This window comes from Mus caroli, unplaced genomic scaffold (genome assembly GCF_978045245.1).
Source record: "Mus caroli unplaced genomic scaffold, Mus_caroli_1 scaffold_16, whole genome shotgun sequence".
Taxonomy (NCBI): Eukaryota; Metazoa; Chordata; class Mammalia; order Rodentia; family Muridae; genus Mus; species Mus caroli.
The window spans coordinates 15,259,215-15,284,177 of record NW_028227271.1 but is presented as its reverse complement, the minus strand read 5'-3'; the positions used below and the strand labels follow the sequence as shown (position 1 = coordinate 15,284,177).

The following is a 24,963-nucleotide window of genomic DNA, read 5'->3' as shown; positions in this document are numbered from 1 at the left end:
TATTTTCAATGGGTTTAAAGCAGGAGTTCTCAACCTGTGGGTCGCGACCCCACCCACAGGGGGTCACATATGAAGTAGCACTGGAATAATTTTATGGTTGGGGTCACCACAACATGTGGGGTTGTATTAAAGGGTCACAGCTTTAGAAAGGTTTAAAGGCATCTTTTTTTTTTTTTTTTTTTTAACAAAACAAAACAGGTTTTGCTCTTCAGGTGTTGTAGGCGTCTTCTCCCTGACTGGTGATCTAGTCTTTACTCACAGGGGTTATACAAATCAAGGAATAAATAAAAAATGGCTTTCCACTCTAAGGCCCTGTTTCTCGTCCCCTTTCAACCCTTTTTTCCCAGAAGCATTTAACAGGCTACGAACACATTTGCGCATTAGCATTTATTGCTCAAGCATATTAATCTATAACAGACAAAAGTATACAAGAGACGATTTTCAGACCCCACTTATGAGTCAGTTAAAAAAACAAAACAAAACAAAACAAAAAATCCCTCTAAAATTAGAAGTGCAAGCTGGCAGCAATTCTCTTGCCGCCTCATTCTGGTTCTGAAAGCTCAAGTCTCCCAGCGGATGGCTTGTCAGCCCAGTGGGACCACCACTCCCTTCCCACCCAATAGCATGTGGTAGATAGAGCTGCAGAGGACCTCAAGCCCAGTGGGCTCCGCACATAGGCAAGCAAAAATGATCTCTCATGGAACTTGTTTAGGGCAGGCCGCAGAGGATGGAGATAGGACCGGAAGTCCCCAACACTGGAGCTGGGGCCACTTTGCTCCTACATGATCCCTGTCAGGTGCCATCCTTGCATCCCTCTGTTTGAAAATAGCCATGATTTTCCTGAATCCTGGCAAACGCGTGTATCTACAAGTGAGCTGCCTAGAAGGATTTTCACTCTCTCTCCCTGACCCTGGCAGCTCTTCTGAGGCACAAAATATATCTCTTTCTTATCCCGTATCCTTCCTGGAAGGGAACCCATTGATACCCCAGCTCAGTAAAGGCACGCTCGTTGTCTTCCCAAGCACAGAGGCTCCCCTCCCAGAAAGCAATTCCTAAAATGATCCCCAGCTTCACAAAGGACCCAACTTACTATAGGTTCCTTGATTCTCTGGTCAGCTGGGAGAGTCCAGCTGTCTTCTGGGGTCTGGGGAGGTGATATACAAACCATCTGTGAGTCTCACAGCCAAACTATCCCTGCACTGTGGCAAGCATGAGAAGGCATGGAAGTGCCCTAAGGCCAGAACATCAGGTCCTGGTGAATGAGGGTCAACCCAGGAAGTGAGGAGGGCTGGAAAAAAAAGCAACACCCAGGCCATCAGGGTCACCTGAGGTGCACACACTGAGACCTAACAGGGCCCAACACTCAATATTTGCCCGTTTCAAAGTTAAACTACTACAGGAACCGAAAAGCCACCTTGCAGCCTGGGCTGCCCTCATGGGAGGGAAATAGTATGTTAGAAAGCAGTAGCCGTGCAATGGTTAGAGTCTGTACGGTGGAGCACGCTGGGGGCCGGGCAGACACCCAGACTCAGTCTCTTTATCCTGTAGTCACTGGGCCATTTGTACCACCACAGCTCTCCAGGCTTTCTCTTTGTCAAACTCCTTGAGGGGGCCTCGGACCACCTGTGATGAAAGACAAGGACAATGTCACGTCACCAGGGTCGGACCTGGAAGGAAGGCAGCAGATTCGGCTGAGTCTGTGTGGCATCTGATGTGTTCCTGAATGTAAGCTTCTCTACATGAGAAAGAATGGAGAAGGGAAGACACGCTTCCGGGCAGGGGTGAAGCATCTTAGACATTCCCACATCCCTTCCCATAGTGTCTGTCCATGTGCAGTGGGGTGGACTTTAAGGATGTGTAACTGAGAGTAAAGGACAGCGGAGGCAGGCACACACCTCCAGACATGAAATGGTCGACAGCAGCTTGCACACTTACTCTCATCTCCTAAGATGCTCAGTTCTTGGATCTGGAATCTGGCAACTTATTCATCTGGCTCTGTGGCCTGCTGGTCAGGACACAGACCCAGGACAGAGATGGAAGCCTGCCTTGACATCTCCTTGGGCAGCGAACAACCAGGCCACTTCCTTGATGGCAGTGGGCGAATTTGCCCAGGAAGACACTACAGGCATAGATGGCTCAGGGCGAAGTTAGCAGGCCCAACCTCAGGATGGGGGTATCAGAACATAGGATGGGGGTAGGGTAGGCAGGGAGAGTAACATCCAGGTGACTCAACCCACTGGTCACAGAATAAGAATGTCTAGTTGCAGGGAGCCTACCAGGCCAAGCAGGGGCAGCCCTCCCCTACAAAGCATGGCATCTTCTGTGGGAGTCTTTGGAAGGCTTTTTCTGTGTCTGTGAGAGTGGAGCTGAAAACCCTGTAGCCACAGTATTTTTCATGAATGGGTTTGTACTCATTTAGTCTGTTAAAAAAGAACCTAGTTCAAACTTTATTTTTAATACTGCCAATAAAACAAACTTCAAAACATCACAGCAAACATCAAAGGACATTAGTGGAAGGATCCATTACCTCACAAGGACCCTCTGAGGACCCAGGATGGGGCACCCAGGGAAGGCAGGCTACTCACCTCCCCTGCTGGCCGCTCCTGGGGACAGGACTGGGAGTCCCAGGATGCAGCCTGCAGCCGGGCGCTGACTTTGAAGCTCACACACTGGATGGCGGTGCCAGTGTTGAGCCCCCCCTGAAGCAGCAGCAGCAGCAACAGGAGCAGCAGGAGAACATCGTAAGACTACGAGGAAGGACCGAGATGTGAACAGACCCACAGGCAGACGCCTGCAACTCCTCCCCTCACCTAAGGTTTCAACAGGGCGCCCTTGATGAGCACGGGGCCCTGGACATCCACACAGGCTTCTTATGCTTCGGTAATTTGAGACATAACATTCCAATTCAACCAATTCTGCTGCCTTTCATTTAATGAGTAAGCATACAGAGGACCCAGGTTGTATTTCTTCCGCCCCTCCAATCCAACTGCCTTAGGGAAGAGAGAGCATATGAGACTCCCGAGGCTCATGCTGAGGGTGTGCAAAGGGCAGAAGAGACCCACAGTTTCAGTTACGTATCTGCAGGAAACACAGTCCCAAAAATGGTACAATTGGCTTTGAACAGAGGGCTGGGCCCTCTTGGCTGGGCCCTCTTGGCTGGACCCAGACCTACCAGCAAAGTGACCTGACCAACAGATGCTGGTGCGGAAGAGGCAAGAAGGGAGAATAAGAAGACAGGGCAAGAGTCTGTGTCCTTACAGCCCAGGGACCAGAGGCAATAAAATGCAATTCACACATTAAGGAGTATTTCAGAAATACCCACAACGCAGCCAGAAGGATGCCTTACAACATTAACCCACAGAAACACAGAGCAACTAAATGGTAACGCTGATTGATGTGAGCCCATGATCCCAGCACTTAGGAGACCCAGGAAGGAGGACTTCAAGTTCAAGAACTATACACTCAGACCTTGTCTCAAAAATACTTTTTAATTGAATAACTTATTTACATCCTCATCATAGCTTTCCCTGCCTTCTCTCTTCCCAGTCCTCCCTCTCCCCCTCCTCCTTCCTCTCTTCCCAATCCTCCCCCGACACCTTCTCTCCTTCTCCCCTTTTCCCCCAGAAAAGGGAAGTCCTCCCATAGACATCAACCAGCCCAGGCATATCAAGCTGCAGCAAGACTAGGCGCATGCTCTTCCATTGAGGTTAGAAAGGCAGCCCGGTTTTGAGAAAGGAATCTGAAGGCAGGCAATGCACTCAAAAATTAAAAAAAAAATAGTGTCAATGCCGTGGATACAGAGCCAGGGATGTAGCAGCCATGAGATTCATGCCTAAGAGCAAAAGCTATGTGGGTCCCCAGAGGGGGGCTCCTGTACTTAGATGCCTCACCCTGTCTGGAAGGGAGGCAGGTGTACAGCCTCTCCCAACAGCACAGGCAGCCCCAGTCCATGCTGACAAGCTGGGGCGGCCAGTGGGATATAAGGAGAGGACCTGCAAGCAGGAGCGCAGCCCGAGGGGCTGTGGGAAATGCAGACTCGTGTGTAAATGGGGCTTCAGCAACAATGAAGCATCTCAAGAAAGGTCAGATTCTGTCCATGCTTTTGCCAGGCTCTGGAAAACTCGGAGCTAGAAACCTTCCAGTGACGACTTAAGAATACAGAAGCATCTGCGCTCTCTGTAGTTTCTCTCCTGGGTGCTCATCCTCAAATTCACATGAGATGTGCATTAAAGCTGGTCACCAGGAGCTAGTCATGATAGCAGATGGCCGGACATCGCCCAGTTGCTGACACTAGGGCCTTGTCAGGTCCATGGGGTAGGTAATGTTTGAACAGAGTAATGAAGGAGCACAGAAGAGCTCTGATCCCTCTCGGGATAAATTATTGGATTAAAAATATGGCCCCCGACACAGAATAGATTAGAATGCCCAACCTGCTTTGTAGGGAAGAGAGAAAATTCTAAGATGTGGTAGCTGTCGAGGAAGCAGGCTGACACTCCTGCTCCTTAGAGTTTATCTTGTGTTCAGCTTTGCCTTTTAATCCATGTAGATGTGCTATGTTCTAAAATATCATTAATGTATATTTTAGAAAGTAATGTGAAATGAAACAGCCCCTAATGCTGACTACATCCAGAATCCACTGGACTTAACCACTTACCAAGCCAATAGCAAAATCATACACAGAAATGGGATTTTTATCACACAACATACGAGTGTCATGCTTTCTGAGATGAATGTTAAACACACACACACACACACACACACACACACATGCTGGGCCGTGGTGGCACTTACCTTTAATCCTAGTACTCAGGATGTGGAGGCAGGTGGATCTCTGTGAGTTTGAGGCCAGCCTGGCCTACAGAGCTAGTTCCAGGACAGCCAGGGTTACAAAGAGAAATCTTGTCCCAACAACAACAACAAAACCAACAGCAACCCCCCCCCCCCCACACACACACATGAGCAAACACTAGCTGAGGAGGTCTCTTAGTAGCAATGTTGGTTTCTTATACATGTGGGTCATTTATGTGTCTATTATAAGACCAAATTAAGTAGATAGGATATTAGATGTCACCACAGACATCGTGTTTGAATTAGGAGTAAAAGGACAAAAACCATCAGGTAAAAGAAGTCCAGAGGGGAAACCAAAATCAAAAGCGGAGAATGTTCAGCTTGCATTGGAAATAATACAAGCACATGTCTGTAAACACATAGTTCTCTCCAGCTCTCTTCATTGAACAGGCTCAGAAGTGACCCAAAGTAGGGAGAGCCCACAGAGGCAGATTCTGAGCTTTGTGACCTGTTCCTGTCTGGGTCAAGGTCATAAAAGATGAGCTAAGACTGACTTCAGTGCCCACCTGGGAAGACTGATGTCTTCACAGGAATGCTCACCTGGAAGGTGTCCTCTGGGTGCATCTGTGTCACATTCGGCATAGAAGGAAGAATGCCAACAATACTCTAAAAATATTAGAGGCCTTGAGAGTCCTCAGTGGTGTTCCACCAACACCAAAGCTGCACTGTAATATGCCAGCCCGGTCCTCACCTTTCCTGCCCTCCCCAGGAAAAGATCAGCCTTTAGCCTCAGCCCATAGGGGATGTGGGGAGGGCAGGAAGCGCTCAAAGAGCCCGAGCCTGACACCACAATGTTTGACAGACACCTCTTGAGGTCCCTTCATGCTCCTCAGAAGTGTTGTAAACAGATGAACAGGTGGGGCCACACTCCAGACAGCATCAGGGGACAGGGTTTCCCCAAACTGAACAGACCAATGAGCAAGACATCCTGCTCTAAAACAGCCATGCAGACTAATATGGGCTGAATATTAATCCATATCACATGATAATGTTGATCGTCTCAGACTTGACAATGGGACTTTGAGGCTGTTCTTACTTTAGAGCCATCTAATTGTGAAAGGGCGAAGGGTTGAGGTATCAGAGTTTGATATTCAGTCCACATGAGTGTGACACTCATGCCGCCATCAGTCTTAAGCATGTTTGAGCACAAGGGGACCTGAAGGAGCATCTCCCTGGAGCTGCACTGCCTTCCAATGCTCACACGAGGTTCCTAATAATACACTCTCGAAGGAAGAGCTCTCATCCTGGAAACAAATACCAAGCATCTACGATGTCAAGTCAGCTGTGTGTGTTTGAGCCTGAGGAAGCCCTGGAACGTGCTGGGGGCCCCAGAGGAAACGATATCCTATGTGAAAGGTACAAAGTCAGACCATGTTAAGCCCTCAGGTCCACCTATGAACTTAATGCAAGGCTGACTGAGGTCCCATTGGGTTTCCTGGTATCGTGATGACTGGGCTTGAGATGCCCATGGGTGGTCAGAAGATAGAGGGAAGCCCCAGTTATGATGAAGGAAATGAGAGTCCAGTACAGAGCTGAGCTAAGACAGGCAGAAAAAAAAAAATAAGCGGGGAAAACCAAAGCAATGAACAGAAACCGGAGCAGCCAGCGGGGACAGAATCAACACGGAAAAAGCAAATTGGATCCCACCTCACTCCACACTCAGTCCACCCCACCCACAGCAAACTGGGCAAAGCCACTTTGTCCAGGTGGGTGCCCATTTGTTCTGACTACTGCCAGAAATACAGCAGATCCCCCATAGCCACCCCCTCAGGTCCCGTTTCCAAAGAGTTTTGAAATAGAATGGACACCTACTTTGATGGCTGGCGGGTAATCTTTAAAAATCTCCACGACTCTCATCACACTGAAGGACAGATATCCAGAGGCAGTGAATAGCAGTGGGGATGTGAGGCTGCTGATGGCTATCAGCACCTCAACCTGGCAGGAAAGCAGACCATTGGGTGGTACGTGTGGCCAGCATTTTACGTGCCTTCAAGTTTGTGAGGTGGGACCGCTATGTGGGTCTAGATAAACTCTGCTCACTCACTCAGTGCCGGGTATAACATGGGAGTTTTTGAACATTGCATGTAGTGCTCTAATGTGATGAAAAAAAATCAGCACCTGTGTGCTACTCAGTTCTCCCACTCTTCTAAGATCTGTTCTTGTAACCTCCCCCAACCCCTGTGTCAGGGCCGGACAACCCAGCACAGACTCATTGGCAGATCAATTAGACCCAAAGACCAACAGTTGCCAACAGCTGCTAACAGCTAAGCAGCCCCACAGGAGAGGGGATGCAGCTAAAGGATCTGTCTCTCTTCCTCCACCCCTTGCTTAGCCACAAGAATTTCTGACTTGCAAACCTAGTGTTTGTGTTTTGTTTTCAGAAACATCTGGGCCACTGGGGCCCCAGAACAGTTGTGGATCCTCTCCTGGGCAGTGGAGCCTGCCCTGGCCGCTCCTACTGGTTCCCCGTGGCTTCTCCTTGTAAGCCCTTGTTGAGCTACACCCAAAGTGTGACCCAAGGCATAATGGAAGGTCTGAGCCTCACCTACCAGACACTTGCTGGGACATTCTGCTGTCACATGGCTGGCAATGGCACTGGGAAAACACTGGGAAGAGAACAGAAAGGCTAAGCTTGTACTCCTGCCGTGATGATTCCACCATTCTATCTAGTAGAAGGAAAGCCTCAGGCTGCGAAGTATCATGACAGCCTCTCACAGGTTTGGTAGCTGCTTGTTGCTCAACCATTTGTTTAACCAGTCAAGTTTCCTGTAGAAAGGCCACATGAATGACAGGGTGACATTCCACGTCCCCTAGATGACCTTGGTGACATCTGTCATGTTCTGTGCTCTCTGCTTTCAGCCCAGTCAGTTGACCATGTGCTATATACTCAGGCAACAGAGTGCAGTAGAGTCAAATGCGGATCTATCTGCAGCACCAGTCAGTTGTCCATGTGCTATATACTCAGAGTGCAGTGGAGTCAAATGCGGATCTATCTGCAGCACCAGTCAGTTGACCATGTGCTATATACTCAGAGTGCAGTAGAGTCAAATGCGGATCTATCTGCAGCACCAGTCAGTTGTCCCAAAGGCAATATGAAGAGAGATCTCTTGCTTTGTGATCTAAAACCCAAGCTGGGGTTTCCTTGTGCCTCCTTATCAATCTCTCTGCATAGGGGTGTCCTTTGACCTCTGGCACCTTCTTGGACTTCCCTGAGACATGGACCCTGAGCTTCACACAAGCGTTTTAAAATATAATTGGTGTGGTGCTTTGAATATGCTTGGCCTGTGGGAAGTGGCACTATTAGGAGGTGTGGTCTTATTGTAGGAGGTGTGTCACTGTGTAGGCAGGCTCTGAGGGCTCCTGGTGCTCAAGTTCTGTCCAATGTGGGAGAGAGAGTCTCCTTCTGGCTGCCTGTGGAAGCAAGTCTCCTCCTGGCTGTCTTTGAATCAAATGCAGAACTCTCAGCTCCTTCTCCAGCACTATTTCTGCCTGCATGCTGCCATGCTTCCCACCATGATGATAATGGACTGAACCGCTGAACCTGTAAGCCAGCCCCAATTAAACATTGTCCTTTATAAGAGTTGCCTTGGTCATGGTGCCTCATCACAGCAGTAAAACCCTAACTAAGAACATTGGATTTCTTAGAAAAATAGGTAAGTGGTATAATACTAGCAGTTAAGATAAAAATTCATACAAATACATTTAATCCTCGGTTCCCAGAGTCTTTAGGAGAGGGGGTTCTCTCCTGTGTGCTTTCTTATCTGAATGTTACCAACATTGTGAAGCAAAAACAACAACAGCAGCAGCAGCAACAACAGCCATGAAGGGTCTAAGGAGGGAAGCCCAGAACTGTGGCTGTAGCCATGTCTAGCTAGCTATTCATGGACAAGGTGACCAACCAGGAAGTACTCACAGCCACTAAAATCCAAAAGAACGTCACCGAGAGATGTGGACCCGAGACAGCTTCCTCTACATTTAGAGCGATCACCCCACCGAGGACAGCGGAGACACCAGCAATTACTTCTACCACCTGGGGAAAGAAAAAAAAAAAAACCACAGTTAGCTTGGTAGGCTACCACGCCGATGGGCTACCTCCACGGGGAGAGAAGAGACACCCTTAAAGTTCCAAAATGCAGTGTACAGATACAACCTTCCCCAAGGCAGGCCATGGGCTCAGACCCTTCTCTGGTCTGTTCAGGTTGACCGTGGAGAAATCGCTAGAGAAGGCTAAGGAGGTGGATAGTGGTGGGGACCCCACTTGACCCACAGGGAGGCTCATGGGCAGAGCCTAACTGGAATGAACTTGGAGTTCCCCTATCATTACATCACCAGCCCAATACAGTGATGCAGGTGCACGTGCTGTGATACAGGACATGGGAGGCTGAGCCAGAAAGGTTGATGGTTCAGTGCAAACCTAGGCTACATAGCCAGACTGTGTCAAAATGAAACAAGAGAAAGAAGGAGGAGGCTTTTCTTACAGAGTAGGACTTTAGGACCCGAGCAGGAAACGTCACTTCATCCAGAATGTTAGTGCCATCGGAGATGGAACCCTAGAGAAAGGGAAATACTCGTGGGGCCCTGGAAGGCAGGGCATGGGCGCTGGTTACCTTGGGCAGGAGTATTACTTCTAAAAGCCTCAGCGTTACAGCCTTTCAGTGTGGAGAAACAACTCAAGGGCAGACATTTCCCCTGTGTGTGGATGTGCCCAGTCACTGCAACTGAGCTTACCAACAGTTTTGGTAGAACTCGTGTTCCAGTGACACTCCTGAAGGCAGCACAGGATGGGAAGGACATTGGAGGCTGTGTGGCTGGACCATTGCCTCCCTAGGCTTGACTAACAGCCCTGCCAGCCCCCCTCCCACCGTGGCCTCTGGCATCGAGGCCCAGCTCAGGGGCACGAGGGGGTAGCTGTGGGAGACCCACCTTCTTCTTCTTGCAGGGCTCCTCACTGGACCGGGCCGAAATGATCACCGTGGCTGCCATGAGGAGCTCCAACAGCAGGAGCAGGATGAGGTTGAAATTAATCTGCAAAGGAAACACATACCTCAGCCAAGCTAGTCCTTCCCCCCAGAAAGCGGCCATCTTCCTCCAGCTGGCTAGTCCAGCTCTGCTCTCCTTGTCACAGGCCAGAATAAATCATGCCATCACACTGCCTCTCTCATCTGTTTGGTTCATTTTTTAGTTTGGTTGATCTCTCCTCTCTCTCTCTCTCTCTCTCTCTCTCTCTCTCTCTCTCTCTCTCTCTCTCTCCTCTCTCTCTCTCCTCTCTCTCCTCTCTCTCTCTCTCTCTCTCTCTCTCTCTCTCTCTCTCTCTCTCTCTCTCTCTCTCTCTCCTCTCTCTCTCTCCTCTCTCTCTCTCTCTCTCCTCTCTCTCTCTCCTCTCTCTCCTCTCTCTCTCTCTCTCTCTCCTCTCTCTCCTCTCTCTCCTCTCTCTCTCTCTCTCTCTCTCTCTCTCTCTCTCTCTCTCTCTCTCTCCATTGTCAACCTTTTTGATACTTAGATTTATGAATTAAATGTATTCATTGGAGCCTGGTGGTAGTGGCAGTGATGGCAGCAGCAGCTAGCTGCATGCACACCTTTAATCTCAGCACTTGGGAGACAGAGGAAGATGGATTTCTATGATGAGTTCGAGGTTAGCCTGGTCTACAGAGTGAGTTCCAGGACATAGCCAAAGCTATACAGAGAAACCCTGTCTCAAGAAACCATATATGTGTGTGTGTGTGTGTGTGTGTGTGTGTGTGTGTGTGCATATATATGTATGTGTGTATGTATATATGTTCATATTCACTGGGGTGGAACATCAGTCATAGCATGCATATAGAGGTCAGAGGATGAAACCTGCAGGCGTGAGTTATTTTCTTCCACCTGTGGGTCCTGGGGATTGAACTCAGGTTGTCCATCTTGGCAGCAAGCACCTGTATATACTAAGCCATAGCACCCAGGTATTGTTTTAAATACTACTCTTAACTGAATGGTTTATTTGAGAACTCGCCATAGGCCTCTGGGCCTAGAAGCTGAAGTTCCCTCTTAGAAGTCTCATCTGGGCGAGAAATCGCACACCCTGACTGAATGGCTAGAACTTCATGACTGGAGAGAACTGGAATGGGGTGGGAGAGAGCCCACATCGTCTGGGCTCGTCGGTACTCCCAGGACAGTTGCTCATGACCAGATCTCTATCTGGCCTAACATCTCTGTGACTCCTAGGGGAATCATTTGGAATGTGTAACTTAAAAGACCTCTAGTTTCCAATACCATAAAGCTAAATATGCTGGAATATCTGCAAGTTGCAGTATGAAAGTGACGTTCCCACCTGCCCACCACTGGCCTGCCTACCATGATGCCCATACAGATTTATCTGGTAATGTATCAACTTAGAACTTTCTTTTATTCTCAGTCTATAAAGGATCATGTAATTTCTTCTGCAGTGGAACACATCGTCAGGTAACACACACAAGGTAACCTGAGTTTGTGTTCCTGGCTGTTAGTTGCTTCTATTTTGCTCACTATAAACTCTTTTTTAGTCCCTTTGAAGCAAAACTGCCTCTTATAAGAAGCCTTTGAGCTGCGTCTTCCTCCCCAATCTAAGCACACACAAAACATGAGCACAAAGGTTCATCGCATGTTCAGCTCCATGTGCAGTTCCCAGAAACTTCAAACACAGGCTTGGAGGATGACAGAAGCACCTTGAGTCCAGCTGTGTCAGCAATTACAATAAGTGTGTAAATGTTCACACTTGCAGAGCACAAGTCTAGCATGCACAAAGCCTGGAACTTGCTCCTGGGCCCTGCAGAATTAATAAATGAATAAAAATGTGACTGATACTCAGTACACAGACCTAGGAACTGAAATTGAGGTCCCCTGTATGCTAAACAAGTACTGTACCATTGAACCATGCCCACAGCCCTTTTTTGAAGCAGTTTCACTAAGTTGCTGAGGTAGTCTAGACTAATCTTGAACTCACAGTCCTCCTGTCTCAGCCTCCCAAGTTGTGGGGAATATAGGTGCATACTGTAGGTGTGGTTTTAAAAATAAATTTGTAAGGGAAAGACTATACAGTAATATTTGACTAATAGAACCTCAAAATATATAAAATAATGACAGGCTTACAGGAAAAAATAGATAAACCAACAACTACAGATAAAGAATTTAACACATGTTTCTCAGAAGCTGACTAATCAAAAGCACATAAACATTCTTATCCAGCAAGGCATAGTAATGATATACACCTAAGTCTAGTACTTGGGAGACAGAGGCAGGCAGAGCTCTGTGAGTTCAAGGCCAGCCTGGTCTACATATCAAGTTCCAGGTCAACCAGGGCATCCAAGGCTACACACACACACACACACACACACACACACACACACACACACACGCCATGTACACAGAAACCCTCTTAAAACCAGAAATGTGCTACATTAACCGAATTAACCGAATACTTGACTTTTTGTATGTGTTCTGATGCTGGGCCTGTGGTCAGGCTAATCCTGAAGAGCCCTGATCTTCCTAGGGATGACAAATGACTAGAGCTGGAAAATAACACTATATACGACCCCCCTCAACTCCATATATCCCTAACTTGGTCTCTATCTACCTGCCTGTCACCCCAGGGCAGGCAACTAGGGATAGTCCCAGAGTCTAGCACCCTTGGAAACTATTCTATCTCTCCCCTGTCTGACTTGTTCTTTTCTGTGGAGGCCGCATAAAGGGGCCTGCCTGTCTCCCCTCACTACCTCTGCTCATACATTGCCCTGGTGCTCCTCTGGTGGTCCTGATGATGGGGATGCCCCCTCCTACAGAATCTGTGAGCAATAACTATCTTTTCAATACCAGGTGTCTCCTGAGCTGCAGTCTTCACCACATCTAGACAGTAACAAAGCCAACATTTAAAAATAAGTGCAATTCTCCGTGTAAATAAAACAGATTATTCACTCTTTGATAAACTTTCATGGGACATTAAGAAAAAAAAAGTCTATTTTGCCACACAGTGAGCCTTGATAAATGTCAAAGAATGAATGCACTTGGACTATCGATTCATGTCCTGACAGTGAGGTCAGAAACCAATAACACATGGATGGTATTTTAAAATAAATTCTCATGCCTGCCTCACTGGAATCTTGACAATAATCAGTTGGGACACTCAGAAGAGACTGGCAGTTTAGTGACAGATAATACACAGAAGTGTGTTCTTGGACCAGAGGAAGCCGTGACAGTCAACAGTAGACTGTGTCAGGGAGAGCAGTTTCTCCAGAGAGCTACAAGCAGAGAGGCTGCCACTGAAGACTGCCTGCCTTGTATACCCAGCCCTGTCAGACCAACAAGCTCAGAGCCAAAGAAAACTATGTTAGCTACTCTCCAAGGTGCAGTCACCCCCGGGGTCAGGCTAGAGGGGACTGGCAGACACACACAGCTGACCCACACACACCCAGTACAGATGGAGTAGCACAAAGTGATGGACAGATCTTCAGGAGCAAGAAGAACCAAATAGCAATAAAAATGAGAATTTTCTTCAAAATCTAGGGGAGACTACGCCAGAGCTGAGGCAAACACCTGTAACCAAGTGCGTTCCAGACTGGGCAATAGTGAAGCTGGAGGAACTGGGATTCCTGAAGTCAGAGGCAGAGTTTACTGGATACGAAGTCTTACCAACTGCAGAGATAGATGATCAGGCAAAAGGATATCAAATGTGGGTCTGGGTGGTAGGCCATTTTAGGATGGGTTTGAAATGGGTTGGTGTGATTAGCAGAAAAGCCTGCACTCAACCAAGCTGAGTGCAGGAGTGTGGGCAGGCCTTTCCTGTGGTAGTTTTCTTGAAAGAGTCTCGGGTGACTGAGTGACCGGCCAGTGCACCTGCCCTGCTTTGCTCTTGGGGTGCTCCTCTTTTATAGACCCAGTGAGGGGTCCTTTCTAGTGTCTCTGAAAAGTTCATGTGCCTGAAGTTTCTCAGATAGTTCAGGTGTCGTTCACCAGCTCATATAGATCAGTTAACAATTTGTACATCTTGGGAAATGAGGTGTTTTTTTTTTAATTATGTAAACAAGATGTAGATTGAGTCACTCTTTCTTGACACTTCCAACCAAGATTGAGTAACTGAGGTCAAGGCTGTCGCTTTATCAGATGGGAATAACCCAAGGGTAGGCCTGGTCTCAAAGTGGGTATTTCGTATAATATGGAGTAACCAAGAACAAGCCACTTCAACCAAAAGTGAGCTAAAGTGTAGCTGTTTGCCATGGGCTGCACATGGGCATTGCCACCTTGAAGCAGACACACAGGAGACCCTCACGAGATCTGCCCTACCAACATTCCCTCTGAGCCTCCTCCATCTCAAGACTATATGAAGTCACACACACACACACACCCTGCTGTAAGTAGTGCCAATACATTCATTGGTTCACCAAACTTTGGTCTGTAAATGCTTTTTCTGTGTCGGGTAAATAGATGGGTGGTTCTTCGTGTGTCTCTTGGAAGAGCCATGGGGACTAGTCCTCCTGTGAAGATAGATGACGTGGTGTTCAATCTGAACTGAGAGTGAGGAAGGGTAACTGACAGGGAAGCCAAGTCTTAGCAGGGCCACAGGCAGGAGAGGAGTTTCCAAAATTATCTGGATGAGAAGATATGAATGGAAACAGGAACTTGCTGCCTCTGCCTTCCTCTGACTTGGAACCACGAGTCAATACATCTAAGGTAGTGAGGTCAAGGGACACGGGCCCTCAGGCTGGTAGCGAGGATGTCTAGTGGAGAGATGCTCTAAACTAGCAGAACACTGGTATAGCCTGTGGCAGAGACCTCACTCCGGGTATCTGAGGTCCCATGTCTACTGCCTTGTAGGCAGAGGGTAGACTCCTATCCCTCCTGGTGAGAGGTGAGCTCCCACTGTGGTTTGGAGCTTCAAAGATACTGACAGGCTACACCAGCTGTGTCAGTGACCCCTTTGGGGGTTGAAGGACTCTTTCACAGGGGTCACCTACGATCATCAGAAAACACAGATATTTACATTATAATTCATAACAGGAGCAAAATTACCGTTATGAAGAAGCAACAAAAGTAACTTTATGGTGGGTGTGGGGGTCACCGCAACATACGGAATGTCTTAAAGGATTAAAGCATTGGGAAAGGTTGAGAACCACTGTCTTAGAGGAGCAGACTGATTAAATAAATGTGTGTGTGCATGCATGCAAGTGTGTGTGTGTGTGACTTACCTATGTTTTATTGCAGTGATATAGCTGTGGTCACAGTAGTCCAACAGTGACTATATCTGGAGAGAAAGGCCAAGGATCTGCTGGTTGTTCAGTCTATGAGAGTGGATATCTCGGTGTTCCCAATCCAATCGAGTGCTAGCATCCTAGAGAGCTGCTGGCCTTTAGTCTCCAGTGCTAGCATCCTAGAGAGCTGCTGGCCTTTAGTCTCCAGTGCTAGCATCCTAGAGAGCTGCTGGCCTTTAGTCTATGTTGGAATCCCCACAGAGGAGGTTCTAATATGAGCAAAGGAATATCTTAGTAACAGGACAGATGAACTTGCCAGTACAAATGAGAGAAAGCAGGCGAAAAGCAAAGGCTGCCTTCTTTTGTGCCTTTTAGGTGGACTGCCACCAGAAGGCATGGCCCAGAGTTATAATAGGTCTTCTTGCCTCGAATGATACAATCCAGAAGAACCTCTCTCTGGGGCTGGAGAGATGGCTCAGCATTAAGAGCACTGGCTGTTCTTCCAAAGGACCTGAGTTAGAAATCCCAGCACCCACATGACAATTCACAACTGTCTGCAATTCCAGTTCCAGGGATCTGATACCCTCATACAGACATACAAGGGGACAGAACACAATGCTAATGTAAATAAAAAACGTCAAAAGAAAAGAAAAACCCCTCACAGTTGTCCCATCTTGCTTGGGTTTTAGTTGATTCTAGATGTAGTCAAGTTTACAACCAAGATTAGTCATAACACCAACCCACAAGGAGATGCGTAGGTGGAGGCTAAGAACAGATAAGCCCTACCATCAGGCAATAGCAACAAATAGACCCAAGAGGTTTCCCAGCACTTAGGAGAGACCAGAGGATTTGAGGAAGGGCCTATGGGACAGTGTAATCCAACCCACACAGATGGAGCCATGTTCCTGACTGTCCAACCACGTCATGGCCAGTTCACTGCTATTCCACAAGGACTTACTTAGTATGTCCTTGAATGAGGTATAGTTTCGGAGCAGGATAGGGCCAAATGCTGTGCTCCTGAGGTTCCTCCACCTGCCTCAGGCAGCTTTTACCATCAGATCTCAGTATGGCTGGAGCCATGTTACTTATGGACTCTGATACCTGGCCCAGGTGGGACTGAAGTTCTGCAGATGTAAGTACCAGGTGATGTTGCGGCTGGCCCATTGCTACATTATGAACAAAAGCTGATATCTGGTTCCACCCAACTTTCAGAGTTCAGTCACCTGTGGTTCTGGGGCCGTGGTCACTTGTTTGCGTTTGAAGTTTCATACCATGGCTCTGACCTTTCATGAACACTTAAAAATAAGATTTATTTATTCATTTTATGTATATGGGGATTTTGTCTGCATGAATGTCTGTGCACCAGAAGAGGGCTTCAGACCCTGTGGACCTACAGTTATAAACAATTGTGACCTGTGCGTGTGGGCGCTAGGAGTTGAACTCAGGACCCTGGGAGAGCAGTGCTCTTGACTGCTGAGCCACCGCTCCAGCCCCTTGTGCATGCTTCTTAGTCACAGGCGTGCTAGACACCCTCAAGCCCTCAGTATGAAGTGACTCTGGGATGACTGGATCTATGATGGTTCCTGGAATCCCACGCCCAGCCTACCCTTCTAATAGGATTGCTTTCTAGTAGTTTTGGCTGTGGGAGGACATTGAGGAATCCTTCTCCTTCTTTGTACTCCCCCAAACCAAGCCCTAGACAGAGCTGCAGGAGGAGCTGGAGGGAAGCCTCTCACTGTGACCTGCATTGGCTCCTGGCCTCATCCTCTGTTTGTTCCCAATGTCTTTTAATATATATGTCATTTACCCTCTCTTGGCCTCCAATGGCACTAGGTACACACATAGTTCACAGACATGCATGCAGGTAAAACACCCCAATTCATAAAATAATTTTAAAAAGATATGCCTCATAGTTTGTAATCTCTTCTTAGACATATTTCCAGGAACTTTATATGTTTTGTTTGTTTGTTTGTTTGTTTGTTTGTTTCTTGAGACATAGTCACATATAGCTCAGAATGTTCTCAAACTTAACTATATAGCCAAGGTTGACCTGGAACTCCTGATCTTCCTCCCTTCATCTCCTAAGTGCTGGGATAACAGTCATGTGCCAACATACCCAGCTTCACACACTTAGTTTTATAAAGCATCTGTGTATAGAGTGTATTTTCAACTTTTGTGGTGCAGTCAGTTTTATATTTGTTTCATATCTAGCAACTTACTACATGCACTCAATAATCCCAGTGTCCAGTCAGCAGCCTCTCTTCTGCCCACAGCAGCCCAGGTATTCCTTGAATTTTTGTTCTCACAAGTCTAGGTAGGACATCTTTATTTCTGGTGCCATTTCTTTCCATTGAGCATCACAATTTGAGTAAATTTTTCTCACTCTTCTCAGTAGCACATAAGATGACAGAATGTCTTAAAATCAATAACATCATCGATTTGATGGATACAATAGTATGTTGTTATTTTGTTGTGTGGTATGTGTGAGTGTGTGTGTGTGTGTGTGTGTGTGCGTGTATGTGCCTTACAACCAACAGTATCACAGATTTGATGAAATACAGTAGTATATTGCTATTGTGTTGTGGTGTGTGTGTGTTTTAACATGTGTGGTAATGGGCTAAATTCCAGAGCACTGAATATGTTAGAAGCATGTGCTCTGTCCCTGAGCTGCATCCCAGGCCTATCTCTGTTGGGAAATAAACACTAAAATGTCATCTATCAGTAGGTTTGTCCAATGGAATAGACTCAAAATTCAGAAAAGACGATTCCTTCAGAAGCGCAGGAAACCCAAGGCTTACCCCTGCTCCGTGAGAGCAGCATTTGATAGCAGAGCAAAGACAAAGACTCAGATGAAAACAGGAAACCCTCTGTGACCCACATCCCCTTCCAGCAACTCACGTTTATGGCTGAAGGATTCAGGATCAGTTTACACCCAAACCAGATTAAACACGTAGTGGTCACAGCAAACGTGGAAACAAACAGTATCTGAAAGTTGGGAATCTGGAAAAACAAAGCAGGAGACATTTCCTTCTTAAACAAAAAACAAAAAAAACAACTAAAGAAATAAAGACGTCTGCTTTCCACACTTCAATCCTGGGGGAGGGGGTCTCCAAGTCTGTAAGGCTGCTCTGAAGGCTTAACTTACCGCACTGACATTTCTCCTTCCAACAGCGAAGCTCACAATTGCTGAGGGGATGCACTGTAAAGAGACCAGAACCCAAGTGAGCCAAGAGTTCACCTGAGTCTTGTGTCCTGGACATGATGCTAACCCTGAAACCATGCATTGCGGGCCAGGTGCAGCTCAGGGTTAGAGCTTTTGCCTGCCAAGCTGAAGGCTTTTGAGTTTTAACTCAGCTCAGCATAAAGCTAAGACAATCACGTGTTGCAATGTTCAAGCTTCTACAATTCACTGAATCACACAGGCACAGCATCAGTGTCAAGCTACCGGATACAAGGAGCTCCCTTAACCCTAGAAGTCCCTTGATGGCATCCAAGAGCACCACAGCACCACAACATGCCAGGAACAAAGTGCTGCTTCTCACACAGGAGTCAGACCTGCTAAGTCACGAGAGTAGTCAACCGAAACCTATGAACCTCAGATCACAGAGCCTCCGACCCACAATGGGAGAATCAGGGTGCTGGTGTGGCTGAGGATTGTGCTTACAGAGCCTGCTGCACAGCGCAAATAATCCATCTCGGAGGGGAACACGTTCCCCAAGTAGAGCGAAAACCCAGAGGTCACAAGAAGGCAGCTCTGCAAAAGAGCAACATAGACTCAGGTTATAACGGGCTCTGTCTGATGGCAGGGAGGGGTGGGGGAACAACACCTAGCCTTTGACTGCAAGCTCATGTTTCCCATATTAACCAAGTCTCCCAGTTATTTATCTGCCTATGGCTGGGTCCTGTGTGACTGCAGGTCCTTTTGGTGGGAATAGCACAACCCAAGGAACGGACCTCCCCTTTCCCACCTCTGCTGCCAGAGTAGAAGCTACCCAACTTGTGGGGTGGAGAGAGGGAAGTTTTACCAGGGAATTCAAGATCCCCAGGTCTGGGGTCAGAGCCTGTGAAACAAGTGCCTGACCTATTGCCTCTGCAGAAACTGATCCAAAATAGAATCTGGAAAGGGAGAGGTCCCTGTCTGAACATTCTCAGACTAGGACTGCACAAAACCCAGCTCCTTCCATAGAAAAATCCATGCAACATCTGGGTCTGCAAGTACTGTGTGCACTCAGGGCCCAATGATGCTTTAAGCATCCCAATTGCTTATCTATCCGCAAGACTGTGTACAAGTGTCCTGGGACCCCACATGGCACTGCTTCACCCTGGGCTAGCATGGATCTTCTCTCTAGCTACACCCAACTTATCCCTTTCCACAATCCCCCATAGTCCCCATAGTCCTATGGCTTCTGTAGTCTTTCCCAATCCAAGGTCTTGACCCCAGCTGTGGCCAGAACTCTTGTTAGTCACTCCATAGAGCTACCCTGAAGCATGAGGTTGGCCTTCTACCTTCACAGATCATGCATGTACAGGGGTATGCTGGCATGTAGTCACAGGTAACCTGTGGTCTCAGGATAAGTACAATTTAGGGGCATAGGCTCCCGAGGCAGATACTGAGAAAAGTAACTGATAGGACACAAACAAAAGAAATGCCTCCGGTGGTAGTGGTGGCTCACGCCTTTAATCCCAGCACTTGGGAGACAGAGGCAGGTGGGTCTCTGAGTCTGAGGCCAGCTTGGTCTACAGAGCAAGTTCTAGGACAGCAAGGGCCACACAGAGAAACTGCGTCTCCAAAAACTGGAAAAAAAAAGAAAAGAAGAAGAAAGAGAAAAAAAAGAAAGGGACGGAGTGATTCCCAGTCTAACGGGTTTTGTGCTCTACAGGGCATGACCAGCACTGAAGGGACATGGTGTGTGCTGTCCCCTGAGCCAGTATTGAGTTACTCACCCCCATTAACACAGAGAACACCCATGTCTTGTAGCTGAAGCACGGGGGCAACCTCTTCGACAGCTGCAGGTCCTTGGGCTTTGAGTCAGGGGTGTAGCTGCCTGGGTCCTGCCGTCCTGCATCCTGCCGACCCCTCTCCAGTGTGGGCATCCGGTCATAGCCCAGTTCCTCCCTGAACTGCCCCTCCCGTGTCATGGCGCTGGAAACAGGCATGGTACTGAGAGTGACACACAGCAAAGCTGAGCCTTGTGAACAGACTCAGACCACCAATCCCTCCTATGCAGTGAAATCATCGCGGACTTTGACAACTGAAAACCCTCTCATTGTAGTAAGTGGTTATCATGAAAGTGCTTCGGAAATTTTTTTTCTTGAGACAAAGTATCACTGTGTGGCCCAGGCTGGCTTAAACTTCTACCTGGATAAACACTATCATGTCTGGTTTAAGCAAACACTTTCTTAGAGGGCTATACTCATACTCTAGGGCTGTGAACTTAAAGAGGAACAAACCCCTAACTCATCTAGATACAGCACACTCAGCCTTCATCTGACTCCTTAGATATAGTACATTTCAACTTCCACCAGCAACTTTATGAGTCCCAAACAGAGGCGAGCTTCTCCTATTCAACATGAAATGGGAACATGAGATTACAAGAGACGCCCCTACTTTGCAGTTTAATGTCTTAATGCTTACCTCTGCGGTCGTCCGGCGGTTGGGAGAGCTGGCCTCTGGGTGATGGACTTCCAGCAAGAAGTATTCATAAGCGGAACAAAAGCTCTCAGCCAAACTGCACTTCAGCCAGGGGCAGGCACACAGCTTCCTGAATTTTAATGAGGAGATTAAGGGAGTGGATCCTCGAAGTGTTCTCCTTGATTGCATAACCACTGGCTTGGAGCTTTCCCAATACGACAAGGGAAGGAAGAGCCCTTGGTCCCCCTCACTGCACACTAGCCAGGTGGATGTCTTGGAAAGAGAAATATTACTGAGGACAGGAGAGTCCAGCACTGGATGTGGATCCTGACCAATCTTGGGCCCCGAACAGAAAAGTACTCAAAGGTCTACATCTTTTTAAGCTGTCATTCTTTGTTTCCCATTATTACTCGACGAAAATCTCCTTCGTCAGGCCGCATAAACCTTTATGTTCTTGATTTTGGCAAAGCTGGCCCTTGAACTGCTGGGAATTCCACCATGGGTTCCCATGGCAGCCCCAAGGATTGGCAGGAATGGTCCCACTGCAGCCTTTATTCCTGCTCAGTAGGCAGAGAAAAGGGACATGAATGTGCTTCATTTGCCTGGAGACATTGGCACCCTGGCAATTACAGCAACAATTTCTTTGTGCACATTGCAAAAAGGCTCAGCCCAGAGTACTTGGGAAAAAACAAAGCAAAAAACAACAAAAAAAAAAAGCTCCTTTGAACAGCAGAACCCCACGCAGCCTAGGCTCAGCCACTGGTTTCTAATCAGGGATGGTTGGTTATCTTAGCTTGTCAACCAAACAGGAAGGATTCGGAACAATTCACCCAGGGCTGGGGAGATGGCTCAGAGGTTAAGAGCACTGACTGCTCTTGCAGAGGATCTGGGTTTGATTCCCAGCATCCATATGGTGGCTCACAATTCCAGCACCTACATGGCAGCTCACAACTGCCTACAACTCTAGTTCCAGGGGATCTAACACTCTCTTCTATGGCCTCTGTGGACATAAGGTACACACACGGTACACATGATACAGGCAAAGCACCCATACACACAAAATAAAAATAAAATTAGAAAAAGAAGCAATTCACCCAAACTGTCCCCTGAGATATCTAGAACTTCTTTCAAATGTGTTGAGGAAACTCCCAAATTTCCTGAGCTCTTAAGTGATCAGTAAAAATCATGGGAGTGAATCCAACTGGATTGAATTCTCCTGTCTTGTCTTGTCTTTCTTTTCTTTTCTTTTCTTTTCTTTTCTTTTCTTTTCTTTTCTTTTCTTTTCTTTTTCTCAAGGAGGCTCCTGGGAACTTTATTGCATTTTTGTAACATTTATAAGAAACACATTTTCAGAATTTGGGCTTTGCTGTAACCTCAGAGCTTAGAAACCACCTCTAGGCTCTCAACCGACTCACAACCCAAAGCCAAGCCCCATACGCTTCCGCATGGCCCAGCGATCCGATCAGTACTTTAATGCCATGAACATCAGACTGTAGCAGGCAACTATGCAGGGCACACCCATCGTTCCTTCCTGCGCGGGCCCCCATATTACAGCAAGCCCAGCTTATGTTTCACCATCAAGTAGGGCTCGCCCATCAGTTCACTTTGTGATGGATCATTAAGAATATCCTCAAAAACCAATGGTCTCATCGTTGCCCCTCAAAATATCCAGTGAGAGGTCTGAGCTCGGGAGAAACGGGAGAAACTCCATCTGTAACTTCAGGGGAGCAAACAGACCCTGGATGCTCCTCAGGGTGGAAAAGTTCATCTTGTCCTGGTTGAGCTGGAATTTTTTTTCTGATAATTCAAGAGGGTAAGTGGGCAAAAGTTCATTTTTCACACAAGAAAATCCTTTCCAGAGAAGATCATGGCTCTCGAAAGGCCTGCTGGCTGAGAGCTCCGCAACTGTCCTTCAGCTCCGACCCAAGTCCTTTGGCGATCATCTTGGAAACAGCTCTGTGAGATCCTCCAAACCTGCTCAAGCCGCCTGACCAAACCACTCACTTCTGTTTCCGGGGCCGAGACACCTCGCCCCACCCCTCTCCTGTGTTTTCTTTCTCTCTCTTTTTGTTGTTTATTTGTTTGGGTTTTTTTCTTTCATTTTTTTAAGACATGGTTTTTCTGTGTATTCCTAAATGTCTTGCAACTTGCTCTGTAGACCAGGCTGGCTTTGAACTCTGAGATCTGCCTGCCTCTGCCTCCCAAGTGCTGGGATTAAAGGCATGCACCACCACCATCTGGCTCTGTGGTTTGTTTGTTTGTTTTTTTGGGGGTTTTTTTGTTTTTTTTTTGAGGGGGAAATGTTTAGCATACATCATCACTTTTGTGACTTTCAAAAGTGTTTCCTGTTAAGAAATACAAGCAAGCTGTTCTGAATCAGAGAAGGAGGGCCCACTCTCCGAGCTCTCCTCACTCCTGACATACAATGACTTGTGTGTTATGTCTTGATTGCTGCTGCAATACTGGTTCCTAGAACATGCATGCCCTGTTCTTCAGTAGAATCTTTAAACAACCGCCTTTTCTCCCTTTGCCCACTGAATATTTACAGGCCATGGTTTTGTGTGTGCGTGTTCCGCTGTGCCATATGCCAATACGTTTGACTTTCTCTGTGTGAGATGTGTAGACTTCAGGGAGACAGCGGAACTAAAGGCACAGAGGGTAGGCCTCAGAGGTGTCAAAGCCCCAGAGCATTCAGGAGCATGGCTGAAGGAAGGTGAGCTGAGGATTCTGGGAAGTAGAATATAGAGGCCATTGAAGTACAGACACCTGTAGGCATGGAAGCCACTTGGCTTTGACCTTGAGGTGGAATTGGTCAAGGTGGCATTCTGGTGTTGGGTGGAGAACAGGCTGGGGTAATGGGGAGATTGTGACCCAGAATGGTGAGAAGAGATCCAATTCCAGATAGATATAGAGAAGCCAATCCATCCTACTTGCTGTCAGTATGGAGGGCTATTTAGGCAGTCAGAGAGGACGGTCTTGGAGCAACGTTTTCTTATAAATATGAAGTTACAATGTCTGTAAGGCATTTGCTTGGAAATGTAGAAGAGGCCGATCCGAGGCAGCAGCTCAGGCTGGTAGCAACCACGCACAGTCCTGAAAGCCAGGACTACCATATACTGTGATAGAAAGCCTGTCTGGGGTACCTAGCCAGCATCTCTGAAGATGACTCAAACCCTATAAATAGTCAGGTCCTGTGTATTATTTTCCTGTGTATTCTGAGTAACACACTTGAGAAGGTTTTATGACAGCCTCTAAATGTTTAAGCAATGCTGCCATTACTCCCAATTTAATTGAAGAGTGCCAATGATGTACAAACAGACAAACCAAAGCTAGAACTAAATCAGATCCCCAACAAACACAACAGAATACATATTGTTTATGACACACAGCATATCCAGTGAAGGAGATTCAGGAGATCAACAAAGTAGGGGACACCCTTGATAAGGTTTGTGTTCTATTTTGTTTTGAGACAGCCTCTCACTATGTAGCCCTGGCAGGCCTAGAACTATGAAGACCAAACTGACCTGGAAGTCACAGAAATCTGCCTGCCTCTTCCTCCTAAGTCCTATTAAAGGTGCATGTCACTAGGCCCTGACAAGTTTTAAGAACAGAAGTCATCCAAATTTTACTCTCTAAGACTGACTAACATCAGTAGCCGAAACTCTCTAAATAATCGTATACTGACAACATGCCTGTGTGGACTAGGGTGGGGAGACAGCAAAATAAAACTCAAACCACAAGACAAATATGAAATTGCGATTCAAATTGTATAGAATGCACCTTAACCAAAATTTAAAGAGAAATCTATAGCTTGTAAATGCTGTCTTAAAAACAGCGAGCCAACAAAACCAAATTTTGGGATGTAGTTTTGTTGTAGGGATATTAAGTTTGCCAGGCTTTGGACCTCTAGCCCAGCTTAAAGCATTGTGATAGCACGGGTCTGTAACCTCTGAACTTGGGAGATGGAGGCAGGGGATCAGGAATGCAAGAGCATCCTTGGCTACATCATGAGTTCATAGCCTAGGTACATAGCATCCTTCTCAAACAAACAAATAAAGCTGTAGGGAATATTGGGATAGAGGGACCATCCTACGAAACCGCTCCTAAGTTCACACTGGGTAGTGAAACTCTTTATCTTTGTACTTAAGTGGATCGAGCAGAAACGCCTGGCCCAGCTTCATGCTGCAGTCATCCGGCACAAAGCGCCACCCTCTCTTCCACACACTGCGCATGCCAGGCCTCTCATCTCTTGCACGAGGACCGCCATGCTCCCTCACGTGCTAA

At 47.2% G+C, this 24,963-nt stretch overlaps 1 protein-coding gene and 1 pseudogene across 1 annotated transcript; both read right to left on the bottom strand.

Annotated features, from left to right (window-relative positions):
* Positions 1-378: 378 nt before the first annotated feature.
* On the bottom strand, positions 379-24,885 carry Mlc1 (modulator of VRAC current 1). The gene is made up of 13 exons (XM_029469376.2): positions 24,823-24,885; positions 20,683-20,809; positions 19,992-20,190; positions 18,712-18,801; positions 18,193-18,246; positions 17,946-18,047; positions 9,772-9,873; positions 9,327-9,398; positions 8,762-8,878; positions 7,398-7,454; positions 6,661-6,783; positions 2,586-2,747; positions 379-1,623 (listed from the first exon to the last, which is right to left on the bottom strand). The coding sequence occupies exons 2-13, from the start codon at positions 20,748-20,750 to the stop codon at positions 1,549-1,551; spliced, it is 1,221 nt and encodes a 406-aa protein (XP_029325236.1). The 5' UTR covers positions 20,751-20,809; positions 24,823-24,885; the 3' UTR covers positions 379-1,548.
* Positions 22,134-22,712, bottom strand: LOC110310974 (proteasome maturation protein pseudogene; annotated as a pseudogene).
* Positions 24,886-24,963: the final 78 nt, after the last annotated feature.

Bases quoted from the DNA above. Each gene is read 5' to 3' on its own strand.
- Mlc1 (XM_029469376.2), bottom strand. From the start codon at position 20,750: ATGAATACTTCTTGCTGGAAGTCCATCACCCAGAGGCCAGCTCTCCCA. The intron at 7,455-8,761 runs GTGAGTACTTCC...TTCTCTTCCCAG, and splicing joins TCTTTTGGATTTTAGTGGCT to TGTTTTCCCAGTGCCATTGC. The intron at 1,624-2,585 runs GTGAGTAGCCTG...CTTTCATCACAG, and splicing joins AGGAGCGGCCAGCAGGGGAG to GTGGTCCGAGGCCCCCTCAA.